This window comes from Molothrus ater, chromosome 9, assembly GCF_012460135.2.
Source record: "Molothrus ater isolate BHLD 08-10-18 breed brown headed cowbird chromosome 9, BPBGC_Mater_1.1, whole genome shotgun sequence".
Lineage (NCBI taxonomy): Eukaryota > Metazoa > Chordata > Aves > Passeriformes > Icteridae > Molothrus > Molothrus ater.
This window is the reverse complement of record NC_050486.2, coordinates 854,570-878,493: the sequence shown is the minus strand read 5'-3', so window position 1 is coordinate 878,493 and position 23,924 is coordinate 854,570. Positions and strand designations below refer to the sequence as shown.

General features: G+C 61.7%; 1 protein-coding gene across 1 annotated transcript; it reads left to right on the top strand.

Moving 5' to 3' along the window:
- The first annotated feature begins 8,122 nt into the window (after positions 1-8,122).
- Positions 8,123-23,359, top strand: CRIP2 (cysteine rich protein 2). The gene is made up of 8 exons (XM_036388076.2): positions 8,123-8,256; positions 17,712-17,806; positions 19,595-19,652; positions 20,131-20,271; positions 20,448-20,516; positions 21,257-21,351; positions 21,616-21,673; positions 22,260-23,359. The coding sequence occupies exons 1-8, from the start codon at positions 8,214-8,216 to the stop codon at positions 22,325-22,327; spliced, it is 627 nt and encodes a 208-aa protein (XP_036243969.1). The 5' UTR covers positions 8,123-8,213; the 3' UTR covers positions 22,328-23,359.
- Positions 23,360-23,924: the final 565 nt, after the last annotated feature.

Sequence of the window (23,924 nt, the reverse complement as noted above, 5' to 3'; positions counted from 1 at the left end):
GCTTTTGTGAAACATCTGCTTTTTGTCTCTTCTGAAACAGCGCCCTTGCTCAGGTTCCACGTGCCCGGGGCTCGCAGCCCCGCACCTTTTGTCCCATCCCTGGGCTGTGTCCTGCTCCCCAGGGTCCCTGGGCCAGCAGTACAGGGCAAGAGTCAGAGTCACTCATAGTTTGATTCCTCCCCTGTGCAGTTTAAACATTTCCTTATGCTTCAGAGGCATCTCCCTCCTCCTCAGACAGGCAGCAGATGCGGGGCTGGGCCTCTGAATGAGCCCTTTGTCCACAGCAGCTCCTGGTCCTGCTGCTCTGGGCCTGCCTCTGGTGTGTTAGAGGGACATCCCTGGGGGTCAGCAGCCCAACCCGTGGGCAGTTCTGAGCTCTGCATCGCTCTGTCCTCCCAGATGAGCAGCATGGGCTCCGTGTTTGCTCTCGTTTGCTGCTCAGGAGTGGTGAGATTCACGCCGTGGCTGTGAGCACCTGTGCACGCTGGCAGCTCTTAAGTGTATCCTGTGCTACAGGTGAGGCTTTCCTGTCCTCAGCTTAAAAGTGAGACAGGACAGCCATGCCTGAAGGATGTGCTACTCAGGAAGGGCACAAAAGCCCTCAGGCTTCGAGCAGCACCGGTGACCATTGGCAGTTTTACTTTGTCACCATCAATCCTTAGAATTAACCCTCTGTACGCCAGAAACACCGGCTGCAGGAGGGTTTTGTAACACTTCTGTCTCTGTGAGGGCAAGAGCTCTTGTGGATTCCTTCCAGTAGCCACAGGAAATCTGAACACATCACGTTGGAAAACCCCGTGTCCAAGCTGGCCTCCGCAGTGCCCGAGGGGCTGGGGTAGCTCGGACAGCCCGGGGGGCTGGAGCTGCTGCTGTGCTGGGGATCCCGGGGCTGGGGCAGCTCGGACAGCCCGGGATGCTGGAGCTGCTGCTGTGCCGAGGATCCCGGGGCTGGGGCAGCTCGGACAGCCCGGGATGCTGGAGCTGCTGCTGTGCCGAGGATCCCGGGGCTGGGGCAGCTCGGACAGCCCGGGATGCTGGAGCTGCTGCTGTGCTGGGGATCCCGGGGCTGGGGCAGCTCGGACAGCCCGGGATGCTGGAGCTGCTGCTGTGCTGGGGATCCCGGGGCTGGGGCTGAGCTCTCCATGAGCCCGGCAAAGGCGGCTCCGGCTGCACCGAGAGCACAAGAACCACTTGGGGGTGCCAGCCCTGCGGTTTCCAACAACTTAAAAGCTTTCTTGGAGCGGCTCCAGAGATTGCTCTGGGAAGGAGTCCAGGCAAGGAGAGCGAGCACGTCCTGTGCTGCCCTAACTTTGAAGGACCCTTGCGTGTCCTTCAGTAGAGATGCTGTTTTCTGGCGTGCAGTAGCAGGCTCCCCTGCCATGTGTTTGTTTCACTGGCTTATATTTGTACCAGCTTGGGAGGGGAGGCTGGAAGATCCCTTTGGCCACCAAAGGAAAACGCTGGCTCTTGGGAAGTGCAGGGAGTGGTAGGTCCAGGCACTGACCTGTCCAAGCCTGAGGGGTCACTCCCTTGAGCTGCTGCTGTCACAGCCCCTCCTGTGCCAGCCTCTCCTCTGTATTCACATTCCTGTGCTGTTGCTGCAGGAATTGCCTTTGGTTATTCACCCTCCTGCTCTAGAGCCTTGTCAAAATAGAACAATGTTCACACAGCTGGGGCAATGTCCCATTTTCCAGGTCCCTTCCTTTCCTTGCTTCCCACCTCCTAATGAGCCCCTGAGATTGTAGGGGGAGCAGAGCCTGGAGCTGGGAAGTGCCTGCCCGCCCGAAGCAGGCCAGGTCTGTTGGGATGTAATAAGTGTTGCCATGTGCATTTGGGTATTTTCCCTTCACTGTGTGTCCCTGGCATCCCAATCCTTCCCTCCCCTCTCTGCCATGCGGACGTGGGAGCAGATATGTCACAGGCTCAGCTGTGATCCCCGGGAGAGGACTGTGCTCACGTGGATGGAGCATGCTGACCTCCAGACTCAGTGCCATGCCTGCAATTTTACAGGCTTAAAAAGAAGCAGGAAGCTGCTCAGGAAAGTATTTTAAAAACAAAACAAAAATCCAAACATTCCTACAATACTTCATGCCAAAATGCTTTTGTTACAGATTTAATTTTTTTTAAAGTTAACTTGAGTGTTTTGGGGGCGCTTTTTTACATTGCATTTTGCATTTTACCAGCTTGTTAATAGCAGCTCTCTGTGATCTCTGCTTTTGCTGCTGTAACATGAAGGCAGCGCCCTGACCGTAACAGCACTGATGAAATAATATGAAAAAAAGCAAAGTATGACCAAAACTAACAATTCCAAACCTGGCATTCCTGCTGTGGGAGGAGGGCTGTAACTGGGACACTATTGGAGAGTTGTAAAACAAAATACACGCTGAAATTTTCTTTTGAAATGGAAATTTGGAGCCGGTGCCAGCTCTGCTGCGGGCTCTGGCTCTCTGTGCAAGTGTTACACAAGCCAGACCTTGGGAAGCTGGAGAGGCTCTTTGGGATGGTGGGATTGCATCACGGTGGAGCTGCTTCCCACTGCCACACGAGGAGGGGGCACTCACCTGTTCACAGGGGCCACGGGATGGGCAGTGGCACGGGAGGTGTGCCAGCCTGCTGGGGGATTTGTGGGAAGAGCACAAATAAAATCTGGCAGATTTTGACTATGAGGAGAAGGAAGGAATTTTACTAATTTACAGAAACTGGACCTTGAATCTTTTCTATTTTCCTTAATCCATCAAGAGGGCACAGACATAAAAACACCATTAACCCAAATAAGCTTTGGCAGCAGCATTAGAGGGAGAAAGGAAAGATCACTGCAGAAAGGCAAGTCAAGGCATGACAGCCCTCTCTAGCTGGTGAGAGAGGGTTTGTTTGGGGTTTTTCCTGTAAATGTAGTCAGTGCCTTTCAAGGTCAGCCTGCAAGAGCCAACAGTGATGGGATCTGCTGTGATCCCCAGAACATGAACATGTCTGGAGTGTGGGTGGTGTTTATGCCCTTCCCAAGGCAGGAGGCTGGGGTGGCCCACGTCCCCCTGTCCCTCCTGCCCTCACTTCCCTGCCTGGGGACTGGCAGAAGGGTTTTGCCCTGCTTGAGCAGCTTCAAAACCTGGTGGCAGACTCAGTCTGACAATCACGTTTCAGCCGTGCAGGAGGAGGAAAGCTGCCTCAAGCAAAGACACACAGTAAATTCAGATGGGTTGTGGGGCTGGGGCTTGTCTCCACCTCTTCTTCAGCCTGGAAGAAAGTCAGGGCAGGTCAGGGTTGAAGCACACTTGATTCCTGCCCTGGGCTTTGCAAGTTCATTCACCACATTCTTGGAATGAGAATGAATAACATAAATTCAGCATCTTTTTGCAGACAGCTTCCTCCCTTCCCTCCTGCAAGGGGACTCTCCACCTGGATCCAGTGCTCTGTGGGATGCTGGCAGCGTCACGGGGAGCAGATTTACAGGTTCTGGCCAGAGGGTTTCAGCCAAATTGTGCTCATTCAGAGATTTTCCATCTGAACAGGAGCGAGTTTGTTCCCCCTGCCTGTGCTCTGGCTGCCCCCAGGCAGGATAGGAGGGAGGTGAACGTGTGCATCCTGTGGGTGAGGAGCCAAGCTGGGTTTCTCTGCATCCCAGGAAGATGCCCAGAATGTCTGGGGGGAACCAAGGCCAAATGCATCCTGGTGGGTGGGTGGGTGATGCTGATGGAGAAGGAGAAGATGGTGCTGTGGGGACATTGCAGCACTCGTGAGGTGCTGGATTATGTGTGTCCAGTCCCTTCCCTACCCCAGGGGATCATTGAGAGTGTCCTGGAGGTGCATGTGGGGCACAGACACATGAAAGCTGGGCAGCCCGTGGGCACAGCACTGCTCCTGCTGCTGTGCCAGCCCTCAGAGCCACATTGCGCCATCGCCAGCCCGACCTCTGCCCACAGCACGTCCGGGGGGGCCGTGGCTCTGCCAGGGCTTAATGGCCAATTGCCCTGAGCTGAACTTTGCCACTGCAGCCTGGGTCTGAGTACAGCCCGTTCCTTGGGACACCCTTTCTTTCCCTGAAAACCTGGGGGAGAGCCACCGATGCAGGCTCTGCAGTGGCCACCCCTGGCTGCTCTCTGCAGTCCCACCGTGGCTCTGACGGGGTTTGAGGGCTGTGCTCAGATCTCTGCAGCTGCTCTCCTGCCTTTGGTTGGCTGATCCCACTGCATGGAGGGATCCCTCCTGCCCCAGGGGCTCACACCGAGCTCTGCATCCTCGGAGGGGTCGCATCTGCCCCAGGGGCTCACACTGAGCTCTGCAGCTCGGCCCTGGCGTGCAGCGCGCTGGGATCCCCCGGCCCGGGAAGCGGTCACAGGGACAATGGGGACATCCATTCCAGGTGGCAAGGACACAATCTGTAAACCTGTTTATCGCAGGCGTGACAGCGCTATCGGCCCTGCCTGATAAGGGCAGGAGCTCGGATGCCTTTTAAAGGAGAGGAGCGAGGAGTGGAGGCTTGGAGCTGCAGGGGCCACGGCCTGGCGCTGACGTGCCGGGCCCTGGGCAGTGGCACGTGCTGCCTGACGGGCCCCAGCTCCTGCCAGCCCTCGGCACGCCCGTCCTCTGCTCCTCCATCTTCCCTTAGGCTCCTGCTAATCCTTCCTAAGCCCCTGTGCTCCCTCCAGAGCTGTGCACTGACCCTTGGGCAGCAGGGCTGGGTGCCCGGCGGGCGTGGGGCTGTCCCCTGGCTGCCTCCTCACCCCGGGATCCTCGTTTTGGGGGACAGATGTCCCCTGTTGCAGGCAGGGGGCTGCCCTGCTCGCCATGTAGGACAGCCAGATCCTCGCTGGCAGGCACTGCACATCCAGGAGGGCTGTGGAGAATAAATGAAATAAGAAAAAAGTGTGTTGCCAGGTTTTGTGAAAGGCTCTTTCTGTTGCATCCCATCACAGGGAACTGCTCCCAGCCCATGAAGGGAAGCCCATGAAGGGAAGCCCAACCACTTTTTCCATGAAACTCCTGCCTACCACAAGGATCTGAGGCAGACTGTTATAGCTGGGGTGGCCGTGGGCAGTGGCTGTTCCTGGCCATGGGCAGCAGCCATTCTTAACCACAAGCCCTGGCTGTGGGCTGTGTCTGGGACATGAGAGTTCCAGGGGCAGAAAAAGGAGAAGTGTGTCACCCTGGGGTGACCTTGTCACGAGGGACAGAGGGCCCTGGGCCTGTGGCTGCACATGGTGCACCAGCCAAGGCTCTGCAGGCCACACAGGGATCACTGATCTTTGGGCACACCAAGCCAGCAGCAGGGGATTTTCTCATAACCCCTTTTATTTCTGCCCCCCCCCCCCACCTCTTCTTGCCCTGTAACAAATCCAAGGGGTCCTAGGTGCCAGAAAACATGAGAGCAGAGGAAGGCTTTCCAACTCCCCTTAGGAGCAGCTCTGTCTGGTCCATGAGTTTTTGTGGTATTTGTATCTGAATGAAGAAAAAAGAGCTGAGGGGAGTCGGTGCGGGGAGGGGGAGAGAGGTGAGCCAAAGGAGAGGCAGTCTGAGGGAGTTATTCCTTATTTATTCCTCACTTTCCCTTAATCTCTGCACAAAGCTCTCTGCTTGCCCTGCCCTGGGCAGGGGTCCCAGCCTCGCACCTTTTGGGGGCTCCCGGTGGAGGCGATCCCTGTTCCAGGGCCAGCCCAAAGGCAAAGCCCCCCCGTGTCCCGCAGCCCCTGCCGGGCCCTGCGGAGCCGCTGCTGCCGGGACAGGGCTGCAGGAGCAGCTTTAGGATGGGCTTTAGGATGGGCTTTAGGATGGGCTTTAGGATGGGCCTGCTTCGGGCTCACTGCGGCCGAGGAGGGATGCTGCAGGGATGCGGCTCCTGCTCCGTTCCCCGCAGCACTGAGGGAAGTGGCCGGGTTAAAGCCCGGCTTTATGGCGGGGGAAAGGCCCCGCACAGCCCCGGAGCGGGGACTGGGGCACGGGCAGGGCACGGGCAGTGCCCCGGCGCGGTGAGGCTGCCCCAGGCCGGAGGCTGCTGCCTCCCTGAGGAAATCCCGAGGGCCGCAGGAAAATGCGTCACCTCCCGCCACTGGGGACACGGCCCCCTCGGCTGGGACACCCCCGGGCACTGCTGCAGGGGGCACGGCCCGTGCCAGAGACCTCCCCTGGCCGCTGAAAGGCGCCTTTGTCACCCGCTGCCAGGGAAACTCCAGCTCAGCCCTCGGGCAGGGATGGGCCCCTCCAGTTTCTGACGGAAAACGCATCCTTTGGTGAAAATTATTAATGTGCTCGCCGGGGAGAGGCACAGGCAGGGTCGGGGGTGTCCCTCACGTGCCACCACCCCCTGCCAGCATCCTGTGTCCCCTCGGCAGCGGGCTGTCCCCCCTGGCACTGGCCGTGCTGTCCCCACAGCAGCTCGGCCATCCCTGCTGGCTCCGCCTGTGGCACCCGAGTCACCTGTCACATCCCTGCCCTCCGTGCAGGAGCATGCCCAGCCTAAATCGGGGGAGATTAAGACACGACCAGCTAAAGCCACTTTGCTCCTGACCAGCATATCCGCTTGGGATTTAGCGCATTTGCAGGCAGGGATTCACACCTTCAGGTGATTTGTCTTAATTCCCCCGAGCCTCTATGTGTGAAAAGCCCTTGGCCGGCACCTTCTGGGTGCTGGTTCTGCAGCGTGGCAGTGCCCAGGCTTTCTCCTGGGGCCCCCCCACCCAGGCCACAGGGTGAATGCAGCCTTCTTCCTCCTCCTCTTGCACCCCTCAGCCCCCAGGGCTGGAACACCAGCTGAGGCCGCCTCACAATGGGGAGGATTTAGACAGGAGACCCTTTTCAGGCTGTCCCTTTAGTGCGTGACCTGCTGCAGGCACAGGGATGCTGTGCTGGCTCTGCCCGCTGCCCTGGGGTGCTTTAGGGCTGCAGCCAACCCGGGCACACAGAGAGACCCCAGGAGTGCTCTGGGACTGTTCTGGAGCAGGCAGTCGCTCTTCTGGAAACCAGAAGCTCCACGAAACCCCAGCTCCTGCCCTCCCCGGTGGCTGCAGGCCCGGGCTGGGACTCCCTGGCTCCGCGGTGGGGCACGCAGGGCTGAGCCCCTCCCGGGGGCCGTGGGAGCAGCGCTGCCACCTGCCCCGCAGGGACCCCGTGGCCACAAAGCCACGCATTGTTGTGACAGCAGCTGGCCAAGGAGTGACAGGGGTGCCTGGGCCTTCCAGCGCCGCGGGGTGCAGGGGCTGTGGAGGAACCGCTGTCGGGCACCCCCGGGCCCCGTGCTGCCGGCAGGGTCGCCGTGTCCCGTCCCGGAGCCCGGGTTCCCTTCCCAAGGCTGCGCCGGGGCCGGGCGGGAGCTTGGCAGCTGCAGCAGCTGCCGGCAGGGAATGGAATTCTGTGACAATGGCGGCGGAGCAGAGCCAGGCTGCCGCTGATGAATAATGCAGGGCTGCGCTGGCGGCGCGGCAGATGTCCTGTTTACCAACACGGCAGCTCCCCGGCCGCGGGCCCTGCGCCCCTGTCACCACCTCTGTCACCAAGCCCTGTCACCCCTGCCCTGCGCCCACCGCAGTCCCGCCGCGGGGCACCATCCGGGCACGGAGGGGCTCCCCTGCCTCGCCACGGCATCCTGGCTCCTCGGGTATCCTCGCCGCGGCTTCACGGCTCCCTAAGCATCCCTTCGCAGCCGGAGGGGTTTTCGAGATGGGAGTTTCCATGGCAACAGAGAGGAATGGCGCCGGGAGCCGGGGGATGCGGGCGCTGGAGCCGGGCAGCGAGCGGGGCTGGGGCGGGGACGGGCTGCGCGCTCCCGCGGGCGGTGGGAGATGCCCGAGCCCCTCTGCGGCCGCCGGCCGGGACCGCCACCCCCCACTCATGTCCCGGACTCAGCCGGGGAGGCTCCCGGCCGGTGCCTTTGGAGCTGGTAAAACCCCACAAGTCGCGTCGCTCAACTACAACCTGTTTATTATGGAGGTTTTTTTCCCAGGCAAGGGAAGTCGGGAGCACTCGTGTCCCGATTTTAGCTTTTGGGGATGGGAGACAGGGCAGGGGGTGTTCTCTCCGCCGCCGGGGCCGGGCACCTGCTGCGCTGGGCTGGAGCCGGGCCGTGCCGAGCCGTACCGAGCCCGGCGTCGCTCGGCGGGCAGCCCCGCCCCGGCTCCCCCCGGGCGGCGGTGGGCGGGGGCCGGGCGGAGCGGGGCGCACGGCGCGGCACATCACAGCACGGCTCGGCACAGCACGGCTCGGCTCGGCTCCGCTCTCCCGCCATGGCATCCAAGTGCCCCAAGTGCGACAAGACCGTGTACTTCGGTGAGCGCATCCCCGGGGCCCGGCCCCGCATCCCCTTCCCCGCCCCGAGACGCATCCCCGGGACCTCAGACCGCTCCCCCAGCCCAGAGCCGGCGCTCATCGCTGCCTTCCCCTCCCCCGAGCCCCGGTGCATCCCCCTTTGCCACACTGGGATGTACCGCCCCGGTGTCCGCTCCGCCGCGCTCCCCGCGGGGCTCACCCGGGACCGGCCCGGCGGCGGCTCCTTCTCCCCCCGGGGCGGCCGCGGCCCCTCCGCTCCGCATCCCGGCCGTGCTGAGGCTGCTGCCCGCCGGCCCTGGGGCAGGGGCACAGAGGGTCTGGGTGGTCCCGGCCTTGCTGGGCTGAGGGGGGAGCAGGCGGTGAGGAGCCCTGGCTGGGCTGTGTGCCCGCACCTGGAGTGCTGAGAGGGGCTGGCTCCTGTCCCCAGGTGCTGCTGCCTTGGGTCAGGGGGACCCAGCCCACCTGACCCGGCCGGTACCGGGATGGGGCTCCCGTGATCCGGAGGATCTCTTGGGGCGGGGAAGTTGGCAGTGGCAGGTGCAAACAAAACCTCCTCGCGGCCGGTTTCTTTGATTCCCTGCGAACCTGGCCCCAGGTGTGCCCTTCACCCCTCCCTGTCTCGCCGCGCAGCCAGCCCCCAGCGGGCTGTTCCCAGCTGGGCGATCTAACGAAGGGTTTGGGGTTTCTACGGGACTTTTTCAAAGGCAGCTCCTGGGCTCGGAGGTCCATCTCAGCACGCCTGGGCTGGGTTAGGGCAGCAGCGAGTCCCCGCAGGTCTCCGAGGGCCCTGCCTGGGGTTGTGGCCGGTCGGGATCTCTGGGAAGCGGGGCTGGCGTGTGTCCGGTCAGGCAGCGCGGGCTGAGCGCCGCCGCCCGGCTCGCAGCGAGGCTGGGGCAGCGGCGGATCCCATCCCCGGCCTTGGTGCTCCCGAGGAGCTGCCCCAGCCCGGAGCCTCCGGCGGGGACTCTGCCCTGGGTGAGCACCCTCGGGCCTGCACCGTGAGCTCGGGGTGGCCCTGGGGATGGATCCAGGACTCCAGCCCGAGCTGACCGCGGGCTGCAGCTGGCGCTGCCTCCTTACAGCCCTCCCTACTCATCTCCCCCCATGCTCCGGGGTCCAGCCCCTGCTGCCTCAGTGTGTTTGTTTGGTGGAGAAATACCAAATGATGTTTGAGCATTGGAGGCATCGGTGCTTTCATTCTTTTCCGGCCATCTCCAAGTAAACACAGGGAAATAGGAATTTGCTGTCTTCCTCCTTTAAATAAACCTATTTGTGTGTGGGTGGGAAGGGCTTGGCCCCTTGGATGTCTTTCTTTGTATGAATCTTTTCCTTTTTAAGCAAAAAATAGTGCCTCCCCAGCCAGCTGGGCACTGACCCGGGGGCAGAGTTGCTCCTCTGGCTCCAGGGATGAGCCTGCCTTGCGTAGGGGTGTCAGGGCTGGGCTCAGGGACCCGAGGAGGAGGCCAGGCTGTGCCAGGAGGAGAAGCACCAGCCCCCAGCAGTGTCCCTGCTCTTTTTCCTCCCATGTCCTGGGCACTTGTGGGTCTCCTGAGGATGTGGTCTGGGGGGGAACAAGGCTGTAGCCCCTGCCCCAGCTGCTCTTCCCGGACGGTTTCTGTGGGTACTGTGGTCCCTGTCCCGGGCTCTGCTGCTCCCTGCCCTGGAGGCAGGTGCCTGGAAGCGGGGCAGTGCCAGCCCCCATCCCACACCTTCCCGCAGGGAATGCTGCCCTCGAGGGAGACCTGGGGAGAGGAGGTAGCGCTGAGCTGAAACGGGAGCAAAAAAACTTCTCTGTGCTTAGAGCTGAGGAACCTTGGGTTTCCCTTGAGGAACCGCCCAGGCTCTGGAAGAATAAACCTGAGTCCGTTTATTCAATGCATGGAAGCTCCATGCAAATCCTGAGCCGTCTTTCCGGGGTGCGGACCCCGGGCGTGCTCCGCTGGGAAGGCGATGGGAGCTCCGCGTCCGGGCTTTGGTGTCGCTCCTGAATTCCTGGGCCGGCCCGAAGCTTAGCGGGGAGGTGATTCATAAAGCCCCGCTTGTTCGGGAGCCTCCCTGGCCGTGCTGAATGAGCGCTGGCAGCTCGGGCTGCCCGAATGCCTGGGATTGCAGCCCCGGTCATGTGTGAGAGACGCCGCCGGCTCCCGTCCCGGCCCCGCGCAGCCGAGCGGCTCCCAGCGCCCGCACTCCCGGGTACCCATGGAAAACTCATTTCCAGCATGCCTGTTGCTTCATGCTCCCTGGAAAAATCCAATGGGCTCCTCCCTGCGCAGTCAGGAGGATGTGGGCGTTTCCTGAGCTACAGAATGAGCTTTTTTCCTTTAAAAAGCACGGGGAAATATAAAAATAGTTTTTTGGCTTTTTTCCCCTTTTTAATTTTTTTTTTTTTTGAAAGGAGGTCTGTGACATTGTTTCCAGGAACGGCTGGGGCTAACTTTCCTGCTTTGGGAGGCTGGCTGGATGCAGTGAACGTTTGAGAGTCAGGAGCAGCCGGGGAGCGGGGCCATTCCCGTCCCGTCCCCGCGGGCAGGTGGCAGCGCTGGGCTCGGGGCTGGCTTCAGGCTCTCACTGCTGCCAGGAAGCTCCGGGGGAACTAGAGTCTCCTGCAGCCAAACAGCCACACATTTCCCCAGCTCCCTTTCGCATTGCTAAGCCTTAAATGAGTTTTGCAGGGTCACCGGGAGCCCTGGCCAAGCCTGTCGCCTCCCATCCTTTCTTCCCAGAGCAGCAGGGGATTGAGGCAGCAGGGGGTTTCCTGTTTTCCCGTCCCGAGCACGGGGCAGGCACAAGCCCCAGGGATGCTGCGAGCACACGTGCGGCGGCTCCGGCTGCGGGCGGCTCTTGGGGCGCTCGCTGCCCGGGCTGGGGGCTGTGAGGCTGAGGGGAGGCTGCTGCTCTGTTTGCTCCGAAAGGGGCATCGCCAAAGCAGGTGGGAGTCACTCAGTAGCCCCCAGGCATAAAGCTGCTCTCCAGCGCTGGTTTGGCGGTGGGATTCTAGAGGGGCGCTGAGGACACGGACACATCCAGCTGGGAAATGAGGAAGGCTCGAGCCCAGCGTGTTGCCAGGGGCCCGCAGCAGGTGCCGGGGCACCCCGGGGGCACACGGGGTGCAGCCAGATCCGGGGTGCTCTCCCTGCCGAGCACAGCACCGCCGGGGCCGCCCGGCGAAATTCAAGCTGCAGAAGCCACTCTGCAATTAATGAGTAACCGCTGTGCTTGGCTCCGGGCAGGGAGACGGTGGGGCAGGAGCGGCAGGAGGGCTGGATTCCCATTCCAGCCGTCGCTAACAAAGGATGCGGCTCTCCAGGCCGTGTGGGCACTGCCCTGCAGCACGGAGCGGGATGGGCTCCTCGGGAACTGCCTCCTCCCGGGCCTGGGAGCGTCAGGGCACCGTGCAGAGTGGTAACTAAGGATGCTCCACTTCCCTGCTCCCTGCGCAGAGCCCTGCCCATGGGAGGGATGCCTCTGTGGGAAGCTGAAGAACAGGCTGATTAGCATTAGTTTTTCCCTCAGGAAAAAAGCACGGGCTACAGAAAATGGTCTGTGGGAGTGTGGAATGGGGCGGTGTGAGGGCTGGGTCCCCTTGCTCTTATGTCCTGGGCTTTGCTGGGGCTCCTGGCAGGGTGGTGCTGGCAGTGCCAGCAGTGGGAGCGGTGCTGCCCCAGGGCTGTGGGCGCTGGGGGCAGCCTTGTGCAACCCAGGGCTGGTCTGGGTTGGTGTCTGGGTTATGGAGTCCTGCAGCCGTGTCCCAGCTTCTAGGCAGACAGAGGTCCCCATGTTCCCATCCTCCCTCCCTCCCTGGCAGGAGCACAGGGATGGGGAGAGGTGAGGTGATGGGACTGGAAAGGAAAGGCAGGGAAAGGTGGAGCAGGAACGCCCAAGCAAGGAGTAATGGAAAATCTGTCACACCAGTGTTGCAATCGAACACAGAGCCTGGAGCATGAGCCGTGCTGCCACTCCTGGTTGTGGTGGTGCCCATTGCTCCTGCCAAGGGCCCTGGTGCTACTAGGGAGGTGATGGTGGGAGATGGGTCCTGGCATGAGGATGGGGAGAGCTGTCCCACCGTCCTGCTGTGCACTTGCTGGTGGGGAGCCTCAGTGCTGTAGCCCCTGAGCATCCTCAGCCCTGGGCTGAACCCTGCTTGGAGCTGTGGGGGCCCAGCAGGGTGGGGAGGTGAGGAGCCATGGGGCAGGAGGGGTGCTTTGACAAGCTTGGCTGCTCCAGCGTGTCCCAGAATCCTGCTCTTGCTGAAACGGGCCAGGAAACTGTCTTATTCTCCCGGCACTGCCTGCCAGAGAGGACATCTCAGAGTGCAGAAAGAAGGAACAGTGTGCTCTGAGCCAGCAGCTACCCAGGGAGTGTTTGGTGTGTGCCTGCCTGTGCCCGGCTCTCACTGCCTGCTCCGCCCTGCCTGTGTGCTGGGTGAGGGCAGGGCTGCAGGTGGGCCTCTGATTGTTGTGGTGGTGTCCCTTGGCAGTGTGGGCTGCATCCCCTGCCCCCCCTGGGGTCCTGCCTGCCATGCCTCACATGCAGGGCTGCCATGGAAAGCAGCTGATTCCTTGGCTGAGCTAGCCCTGGCTGAAGCTAGTGCCTGGCTGGAAACATTGCTGATCCTCCCCCAGCACAGACACAGCCAGGCTGCCCAACCTCACACACATCCCATTCAGATGCTGCTTGATGAAGCCCTGTGGAAAATGGTGGGGGACTTGCTGGAGGCTGCCCTGCAAACCAGAGCAGGAGATTCCTCCTGGCCAGGGAATTGCCTGCAGTAGGTGAGGCTGTGGCAGAGGAGAGGCAGGGAGCAGCAGGGGACAGGAGCAGTGCTGAGCACCAAGGCTGGGGTGGAAATCAAACAACCTCCCCTTGCACACAAGTGGCTCAGCTACACGGGGGCTCAAGCCCTTGTCTCTCCCCTTGGCTGGAAGTGGGATCCCCCCTGGGATATTCCCTGTTCCCCCTGGCTGTGCTCTGCAGCAAGGCCGTACTGAGCTGGCTTTGTTGCACACTTGGAGGGAGCCCAGAGAGCTGGAGGGCTGCCTTGCCTTGCCTTGCTGCAGGGAAGCTAAATATATATGTTTGGCCACAAATCAGGGTGCGGTGTGAGCGTCAGCACCGGCTGTGGATGGGGGAGAGGAGCTGTGCCAGGGCTGGGGATGGGCTGGGGCATGGGAGGGCACTGCAGACACCGGGCAGGGCAGCGTGCCTGGGATATGGCCTGGCATGGCAAGGGCAGGAAATCCTCAACCTGTCCTTCCACCTTTTCCATCTCCTGGCCACTTAGTGAGGAACTGGGGAAGGGATGAGGCTGCTGGCTCATGGCTCTCGGCTTTGTTTCCAGCCATTTACCAGGCTCCTTTCCTTGCACTTTTCTTTCTCCATTCCTTTGTCTGCAACTGCTCTGAAGTGAATCTACAGTCAGTCTGACAGCATCCCTCTCTGCCAGGGATGCCTGTCTCTGGATCCCAGTGGGGATTTGGCATCCTTACTGCCAGACTGGGCTTTGTCAGCCCTCCCCCGTGCCCTGCCAGGGCTGTGGTGGATGGATGGGGCACAGCCCAGCCCTTGCAGAGATGCAGCTGCAGTTGTGGTTCCTTTCGCTGAATAAGGCTCCGCCTGGGAGCAGCACTGACGTCAGGCTGTGGAAATACCTGTGCGAGGGCCTGGGGCCGGCTCCATGCGGCCGGCGGCACAGAAACTGGGAGGAGGGATGCTCTCTTCCCATCCTGAGAAGATGCACCCACCTCTGGCCTGTGCCAGCTGCTTTGTCTGGGCACGGCGGGTAATTAAGGGCTGAGCCGCGTTGTCTGTGGGGCGGGGCTGCTGTGGAGCCATGGGATCAGTGTGCCTTGACAGCCCCCTCGGCTGCTTGCCTGCTCCTGCCGTCCCTCGCAGCGTGGGTGCATCCCCTGCACGGAGCAAACCCACCCCACAGCCTGCACGGAGCAAACCCACCCTATAGCCTGCACAGAGCAAACCCACCCTTACAGCCTGCACAGAGCAAACCCACCCTATAGCCTGCACAGAGCAAACCCACCCTACAGCCTGCACAGAGCAAACCCACCCCACAGCCTGCACAGAGCAAACCCACCCTATAGCCTGCACAGAGCAAACCCACCCTACAGCCTGCACAGAGCAAACCCACCCTACAGCCTGCACAGAGCAAACCCACCCTACAGCCTGCACAGGGCAAACCCACCCCACAGCCTGCACAGGGCAAACCCACCCCTCAGCCTGCACAGAGCAAACCCACCCTTACAGCCTGCACAGAGCAAACCCACCCTATAGCCTGCACAGAGCAAACCCACCCCACAGCCTGCACGGAGCAAACCCACCCCACAGCCTTTGCGTCCTGCAGTCAGACGTGTGCCTCCACCTCTCCTCGGGCTGTTTCCTCTGGGCACCCCGTGCCCACCCATCCATGGGCACCCCGTGCCTACCCACGCAGGGCTGGCAAACCCCCCGAGCCACACACATGTGGCAGAGGCCAAATTCCTGCAGTCAAGCATCCTCACCCCTGCCCTTCCAGGGCTGCTGCCCAGCTGGTTTAGAGCTGGCAGCTGCAGGGCTGAGTGGGCAGGGGGGATTCGGGGGCCAGAGCAGGATGTGCTGGGAGAGCAGGGGGATCAGCACGGCCATGGGTGGCAGAGGCTGGCTGCAGTGACACGTGTGCCCCGTGCCATCGTCCCCTGCTCCCTGCTCGGAGCTGGGCACGGCCCGCACTGCCCGCCCGGGCGGCTCTGAGGGGCTGCCCCGACAGCAGGCGGATGTGGCCAGAGCCTTTTCCTCTGGAGCTGATGCAACAGCGGAGCAGCTGTGGCCGAGTGACAGGAAATCTGGGCGCTGGTCCCTTCCCTCCGCGGTGATTTATGGGATGGTGTGGCCGCAGGCTGCTGCCCTGGAAATGGGCCGGAGCGGCTCCAAGCTGCTTCCTCTGCTCGGTGCAAACAATGCCTTCTGGAAAGCCATCCCGGCTGTGCCGGTCCTGGATGCATCCCCCGGGAATCCTTGTTTGCAGCCAGAGGATGCCCGAGCGGCCCCTGGGCGGCATTTCCATCATTTCCATCTGGAGGCGAGGGCAGCCCCCGTGGTTCCCGGGCTGTCCCTGTGCCCGGGGTGCTCCGGGTGCTCTCCCGTCCCTCCTGCCCGTGCCCCGCTGGGATCCCTCTGGCTCTGCGTGCCTCAGGGAAGCATCGGCAGGGGGGGTGCATCTGGCAGGGAGGAGCCAGGATTTCCATCTGCTGAATGTGGTTTTTTTTTGTTGTTTTTTCTTGGGATGGGGGGGGGGGGGTTCATTGGGGGAGCACTTTGTATCGCGGGAGCAGGAAGGAGCTGGTGGGGGCTGTGGCCAGCTATAATTGCCATGGCCTCTGGAAAACATCCGCCGGGAGCTTCCTCCTTGCTTTGTACCCGTGGCGGCGCTGGGTCGGGGCAGGGGGAGCACAGCCCGGCCTGGCTGTGTGTGCATCCACCGTGACACAGCCCAGCGGCTCCTTGGCCCCGAGCCCCTGGCTCGCCTTTCAGCCCATCACGCTCGGTTTCCTGCCCTGGTCACCCGGGGAGGAACCTTCCTGCTGGAGGGCTGGGAGGATGCAGGGCTCCTGCAGTGCCCCCACGGCAGTGGGGTGCTGGGACCTCCATATTCCCCTGGTTTTGGGGAATCCCTGGGGTCTGGGGGACCTGGGGGCTGTTCACCCTGCAGCTGGTTCTCTGCTCCCAGAGGCAGATGACGGCTGCAGAGGAAAAGGAGGGCAGCTCTGGCCCTGGTCTCTTCCTCGTGTGCTGCCTTCTGTGAGGGGCTAGGGAGACACAGGCCCTCCCGAGCCCCTGGGCTTGGAGCCAGCAGGGAATAGCCCTGGCAATGCTGGGCAGGCAGGCCCAGCATTTCCCTGGGGGGAAACCTGGTGGGGCATCCCTTGGCCCTGCTGTCTGCTCCTGCCTGGGTTTGGTTCTACAGCCTGTGCGTCATCAGCAGGAGGTGGATTTGGAGTTTCTTCCAACCGATGTGAGTCCCCAGAGTCCATCTCTCGTGTGCTTGCTTGGGGTGCTCTCAGGAGTCTCCTGTGCACCCTGGTGCAATGGCTGTGGCTCTGCTCTGTCACACTGCCCCTCCCTCCCACCCTGGCTTTGCACTGAGATGGAATTTTTGGGTGATGATGGCATTGTTTCGGCTTATCTTGGCCCTGTGACGTGCCCCGGATGCAGCTGTTTGCCTTGGGAGGAGGGTGGCTCTAGAAACCAGGACCTGCCCTTTGGGGAGCTCTTGACCCCCGTCTCAACTGGATGCAAACAGGTGACATTTGCTGAGGTCCTGGGGGGAAACCCAACATCGCGGAGGAGGTCTTCCGTGGAGTGCAGCCAGCTTTGGTTGCACTTTTATTTGCTTGTTAAATATTTTATTTGGCTCTCCTGATTTAGTTTTACGGTGGCTTTAACGGGCTCACACTGTTTTCCAGCTGTCTCTGCACATGTGCAGGGCAGAGGGAGGGCCAGCAGGAATCCGTGGGGGGCACAAGGCAGCCCGTGGCCGCCCAGGAGCTGGGAGGGAGAGGGGATGGTGCAAGGCTGGGATGCAAGAGGAGCACTGGCAGCCTGTGCTGCCTCCCAGGGTGCTCCTGGACACCTACAGCTCAGGGCCAGATGGAAGGATTGTATTTGTATTCATACAACCAGTCTCAAAGCGTTTGCCTTGCCTGAATTTGCCCACTGGTGCTTTGTCACTGTTTCAGTGCTGGCAGCCAGTTGCTCTGCAGGTTTGTGGCCGTGCAAGGACGGCGGCTGTGTGCTCATCCACCCATCGTGCCTGTTCCCGGGCTGGGGGCAAGGGGCAGGTGTTTTCCAGGCCACATGTCCAGTCCTGGGTGACAGTGGAGGCCATCTGCCATCCCCTCCTCCTGGGAGCATCTCTGGAGCTGCGCCTGAGGCTCCCAGCCTGGGGAGAGGCTGCCTGTGCGTGGGGGGAGTGTGACTGCAGGGGCGGGGTGGGCATGGAAACGCCAAATATTTGAATGGGAGTGAAGTCATTCCGGGTAGCGTGGCGGATAAAAATAGCCAGGGGAGCAGGGAAGAAAACGCTACCGTTGCTGGACTGGCGTGTGGGAAAGTGTGGCTGTGGGACAGCAGCTGGGGGGTGTCCTGCCTCCAGCTGGGACAGGGTTAATGTTCTTCTTAAGAGCTGGTGCTGGGACAGGGTTAATGTTCTTCAGAGCTGGTGCCATTCTGTGAGGGGTCAAAGACCCGGGGTTGTGCCCACATCCCACAGGGCTGCGGGGGCCCCGGGGGCTGCAGCACCGTGGCTCCTGTTCCCTGCAGCGTGGCTGAGTGCACAGGGTGAGCAGGCCCCCTTGAGCGAGTGCAGCCCCTCTGGGGTGCAGCCCCCCTGGTTCCCAGGCCTGGCTTCCCCCGGGGCCTCGGCGGGTGCTGGGCAGTGGCTCACCCCTCTCTCGTGTCCCCTGCAGCTGAGAAGGTGTCTTCCCTGGGCAAGGACTGGCACAAGTTCTGCCTGAAGTGTGAGCGCTGCAACAAGACCCTGACCCCGGGTGGGCACGCCGAGGTAAGAGCTGCCAGGGCAGGCCGGGTGGGAGCCGTGCTGGCACTGGGGGGGCCTGGCGGGACGAAAATCTCAAAGCCAGGGCTGGGGCCGATATCTGATGCCATGTGGAGGCGCTGTCCCTGCGGCATGCAAGCCCAGGAGAGCACACTGAGGCTTCAAACGCTGCTGCTGCAGCTCAGAGTGCTCTTGTGCACAGCCCTGGGCGAGCCACAGAGTGGTGCTGGCACCACGTGTGGTGACACTGCTCTGTCACCCCGGGCTCCCAGGCAGCTGTGGTGGGGCTTGGCATGCCCCCGTAAGCACTTGAAGCTCCATGCGCTGGGCAGACTTGTTTGGGCATCGCACAGCTTTGGAGAGGTTTGTGTGCTGAGAGCCTGCACTGACCTGTGGTTAAAAACACCGAAAACGGGGAATGCCTGGGTTACCATGGCAACGAGAGCTCGGCACTGGTGCTCTCTGTGCTCGGAGCCTGTGCTGGAGCGTGATGCCACTGCCCTGCACTGGGGAGTGTGAGGTGCCATGCTGCTGGCTGCAGCTGCTCGGGCTTAGGAGCCACTGTGTTTCTGCTGTGCAGTGTCCCTGTGTGACACCCTGGGTTTGCACAGCACCTGTCATTCCACAGTGTCACCAGCTCCTTAGCTTGGCTCTAGCAGGCAGAACAGCTGGGCACCAGCAGGGACAGCTGTGCGGGTGGCCCCCAGCCTGTGGGGAAGTGGGGCCTGTCCTGCCAGCGAGGTGGATCTGTGCTCCAGACCGGGTTAAGCCCAGAAGATTTGCTGCTTCTCCATATAAGGTTGGATTCTGTTCCCATAGGGGATGGCAGCCAAGCCCCACTGACTCTGCCGATGGCAGATTTGGCCCTTCCCTGCTTTTTCTCCCTCCTTTTGAGGAGGCCAGGGTGGAAAGGTGTCGCGGGGAGACCAGTTAAATGTTTACCCTCCCCTCTGGCATGGCAACACTGCGAGCACACTCATATTTATGCCTTGCTTTGGCACGGCCCCTCTGCTCAGCTGCCACCCTGCCCTGTGTGGGCAGCACTCCTTGCCTTGCAGCAGAGGGATGGAGGGCAGGAGCATGGGGCAGGAGCAGGGCTCAGTGGGGCCAAGCAGGAGATGGGGTGGGATTCTGCCCGAGCACAGGCTCCCAGTGGGTTTTCTACCCAGGGCAGTGTGTGTGGCAGCCCTGCTGGCCCCCTGCTCCAGCCACAAACACTCTTTCTTTTCTCTTGGACTGGGTTCCAGCTGGCCCATGAGAAACGGGGAGTTCTGGGGCTTATCGCCTGCCTCCTGCCTTCCTGTGATAATCACCCCAGACGATAGCGGGGTCGATAGCAGCTGGGCTGGGACCAGAGCCCGTGCGGGGCCTCTGATCTTGGGCCAAGATGAGGGAACAGTGAAGCTGAGCTCCCACGGTGCTCTGAGCATGGAGAGTGGCCTGGCTGTGCACAGCATGCTGAGGGGCTGAGGCCATGCTGCGCTGGCTCCAGTGCCACGTGGCTGGGTCAGGGCATGGAGGTGCCCATGGCTAAGCTGCCATGGCCACTGGTGCTCCAGCCCCAGGGCTTGACCTGTGCACAGCAGCCCGAGTGCTTGATGCAGGTGAAACCCCTGAGTGTTTGATGCAGGTGAAACCCCCGAGTGCTCAGGCCAGGTTAGGCTGGTGCTGCACACCCAGAACTGGGTGCATTTTAGGGTGCTGGCATGGCCGTGGTGGTCTCTGAACAGCAGAGGATGAAGGTGCTCCTGAGGAGCCGTGGTCACTGCTCCTAACGCTGCCCTCTCTCCCCAGCACGATGGGAAGCCCTTCTGCCACAAGCCCTGTTATGCCACACTGTTCGGCCCCAAAGGTACGTCCCTGTGTGTCCCCCCTGCCTGGGGTGCTGGGCCTGGGGCTGCAGGAGGGGCCAGGTCCCCTCATCCCCACTGGTGGCCCCAGCAACATCCCAGAAGCCAGCCTAGCATGGGCTGAGCATTGAGCCAGCAAATTGCAGTCCCAGGCCAGCTGTCTGCTTGTGCAGAGGTAGAGAAGAGATGCTGGAGGGAAGGAAGGAGGGAGGGAGGGAGGAATCTATTCTGAGAGCTGCCTTTTTTTTTTTTTTTTGAATATTTAAAAAAACAAATTCCCATTCAAACAGAAGGTGGAGTTAGTCTCCTATCCCAGAGGTGGCTGGAGGAAGCCTGGGTCAGGAGAAAGCAAGCTGGGGCTGAAGTGCAGCAGTGGCCCCTGGCTCAGCGGGGCTGGGGGAGGAGGGACAGGGGGCTGGGGGGACAATGGAGACCCCGAGGGCTCCCAGGTCACTGCAGGATCTCTGTGCCCCTCTGCAGGGGTGAACATCGGCGGGGCTGGCTCCTACATCTACGACAAGCCGCAGATCGAGGGGCAGACTGCCCCGGGACCCATCGAGCACCCCGTGAAGGTGGAGGAGAGGAAGGTGAACGCTGCACCTCCCAAGGGACCCAGCAAAGGTGAGGGGCAGGGCAGGACAGGCAGCCTGGCCCTTTGCCATGGGGCAGCCAGCACAGAGCCACCGTGCCTGGTGACGGTGTGAGTGCAGGGTTTGTGTGTGGGGCCCACCCCACCCTGCTGTGTCCTGGCTGAGATGTCCCCCCACTTCCCAGGCACATGTCCTCTTCTCTTCCAGCCTCCAGTGTCACCACCTTCACCGGGGAGCCCAACATGTGCCCGCGCTGCGGCAAGAGGGTCTACTTTGGTAAGGTGACAAGTGGGCAGTGCGTGCTTGCCTCGGGGTGACATGGCCCCACAGGATGGCATGGCCCTGCAGGATGGCATGGCCCTGCAGGATGGCATGGCCCCACAGCGTGGCATGGCCCCGCAGGATGGCATGGTCCCGCAGGATGGCATGGCCCCACAGGGTGACATGGCCCCACAGGATGGCATGGCCCCACAAGGTGGCATGGCCCCACAGGGTGACATGGCCCCACAGCATGGCATGGCCCCACAGGAATGCATGGCCCCGCAGGGTGGCATGGCCCCACAGGGTGGCATGGCCCCACAAGGTGGCATGGCCCCACAGGGTGTCATGGCCCCGTAGGGTGTCATGGCCCCACAGGGTGGCATGGCCCCATGGGAATGGGCTCTGTGCAGGAACCCTGGGCCATGCAGAGAGGCTGGGAGTGGGGTTTGGATCTGAGAGGGGTTTGTGGGTACAGAGGGATGTGCTTGAGGGGCCTTCAGGGATGGGTCTTCTTGGATATACTCCTGGTGCAGGGCTTTATCTGCATTGTATCCCCTGCTGTGTCACCTCCCATGTGGTAATAGCTGTGCTCAGCCATCCCCTCTCACCTGTGAGGCACCAGAGGGGTGGGAGGGATGTGGGAGGCTGGAGATCCTGAGGGCTCTCCTGGGATTTTGTGATATCCCCGTGGGGAATGCTCCCCCTTGGCATGTTGCAGGGGGCTGGTGTGACCCTCTCTCCTTGTCCCACTCCAGCTGAGAAGGTGACTTCTCTGGGGAAGGACTGGCACCGTCCCTGCCTACGCTGTGAGCGCTGCAGCAAGACGCTGACCCCGGGGGGACACGCCGAGGTAAGGGGGTGCCAGCCTCAGAACCCTGGCCTGCACACCTGGGGATGCCAGCAGGGCATGGCTGAGATGTCCCAGGCCACCCTGATGGCACCCACTGCCTTTGCAGGAGGGCAGGGCTGGGAGGAGCAGCCCCTCAGCCTGGGGAAGTGCTGGGGTTGTTGGGGTGTCTGCAGGGGAAGAGCACAAGAGGTGGGCACGCCCTGGGCACTGGATTTTCCCTGGCCCCCAGCCCAGGTGACAGGTTTTTCTCTCTGCCCCACACAGCACGATGGACAGCCCTACTGCCACAAGCCCTGCTACGGGATCCTCTTCGGGCCAAAGGGTGAGTGAGAGCCTGGGGGCACAAGAGGGGACCCAGACCAGGCACACGTGCCCCTGTCGATGCTCGTGCCACCAGCCAGAGGGGACATCTCCCTGGAGCACGCCTCTTCTAGTAACCTCCTTGAGCCAGGTCTAATAAGCTCTCGGAGGCCTATAATACACCCAAGATAGCTCAGCTACCCTTGGAGGCATAAAAATCATCAGGATGGCTGCTGTTGCAGTGTTGGAAACAAAAAGGTTTAATAAAAGGTAAAATAACGAACAGAAAAACCGAGCCAGGTGCTAGACGTTCTTGCTCCTGGTAAAACACTTTACAAAAGCCTTTAGTTTCTTTGTTCATGTCCTTTTCTAGTTAATTTCCCAGGTGGGACTTTTTGGCTTCTGTCCAATTTGTGTCCTTAAGTTTGAGGTGAAGTCCCCCAAGTCCTATGAAGCGTCTTTTCACTTAATCAAGGAGAGAAACTTCTGGGCTTCTTTCCTTTTAAGGGGACAAAAGATAGGTTTGTCACTCCATCAACAAAGAGCACACTCCTACACCTGCCACCTTCCTGCCCTGTCCTCACCCTGCTGTTTCTCGCTCCGTGCAGGTGTCAACACCGGAGCTGTGGGGAGCTACATCTACGACAAAGACCCTGAGGCGAAGAACCAGCCCTAGGCGGCGTCCCCGCCCTGCCGCACGCTCTGTGCCCCTCCTGTACTAACCTGCTGCTCCCAGCCCGAGCAGAGCCTCACCAGGCTGCCCACGGAGCTGTGCCCTCTCTGCTGTCCCTACTCCCGGCAGGACAGCCCTGCCCCTGGTTATTATCATGTCTCTAATATAAGCTTCAGTGTTTTAAGGCTAAGGTAGAAGGTATCTCTGGTGGTTCCCAATGCGCTCTGCCCTCCCCAGCCCTCCCACAGCCCCCGAGTGTGGGAGGCAGCAGGGCAGCTCTGGGGGTGTCCCCGTGGGCAGGGGATGGCGGGTGGCACCCAAAGGGCTGAGGATGGGGGAAGGTGGTGGGAGGACTCTCACCACGGGAGGGTGCTCCAGGCTGTCCCTCAGTGCTTGGGGTTGGGGTGAGGGTTCCCAGCCCTCTTCCTCACCAGCTGCTGGAGATGTGTGACACCTGGCAGCACTGCCCTTCTCCTGGCCCTTCCCAGCTCCATGCCCTGGCGCTCACTGTCCCTGGGTCCCACCACTGGCCCACTCCACTGTTGGGTCTGGCAGCTCCCTACATCCCTGTCTTTGAATCCCTGTAGGGGCACCCAGGCAGGTGCCCCAGCCTGCTCTGCGGGCTGCTTTAGGTTGGTGTCCCCAGCCTGATCCCCCCAGAGGCCCAGCCTGTGCCGGGGGCACCTGGCAGCTGCAGCTCGGGGGAGGGAGGGGGCTCCCCTCTCCCCACCTTTGGAGGACAGAGCGCATTGGGCTGCTGGCCTGGGCAGCAGGACCCCCGCTGCTTCCCAGAGCCGGAGGTTTCTCGTTGTTGTTGTTTATTTATAAGCAGTTGTAAATGTGCTCCTTGCTTTGGAGAATGACACGTGCCCCCTCTCACCCGTCCCCTGTGCACGCCCAGCCCTGCTGCTGCCCAGGAGAGCAGGGGGGGCCGGGGCAGCGAGCCCTGGCTGCCAGCACCCCGCTCTCTGCAGGCTCCCTGCGCTGCTGCAGGGCTGACTTTTGTTATTTGCTGACAATAAAGGTTTTGAGAGATGTGCTGTGCAGCTCAGCTCTGGGCGGAGGTGGGGGAGGCTGCACGCACCACACAGCATCCCTCGGGTCCCATGACCAGGTGGGACCTTGCTGCCCCATCCCAGCTGGCTCCTCCTGGGGCCGGCCTGAGGAGCTCCAGCGGAGCCCGAGCTCCTCCGAGGAGCTGTTCCTGTGCTATGAGCACAACAGCCTTGGAGGAAGCTGTGCTGGCCCTGCAGACAGGATGGGGTGCGGTGGGATGGGTCCTTCCCAGTTTTGGGGAGTGGGAAACCAGTGGAGAGAAGTTAAAGAGCAGATGCCATTGCTCCCCCCAGCCCGGGCTCGCTGAGCAGGCACAGTGCCTGAGTGGGGCTGTCCTCGGGAAAGCTCAGCCTGGCAGCAGCAGGGCAGGAATGCAGTGTGGGACATTGCCCAGCCCCTGGGGGCTGCCCTGTCCCCAGCCAGATCGCAGCCCTGCTGCCAGGCCTGCTTTTAGACATCCAGCTGTTCCCCTCGGAGCTGGGGCTGCCAAGCCAAACACGGGCTCTGGGAACTGCTGCTCGGGCCCGTCCCTCCTGTCACGCTC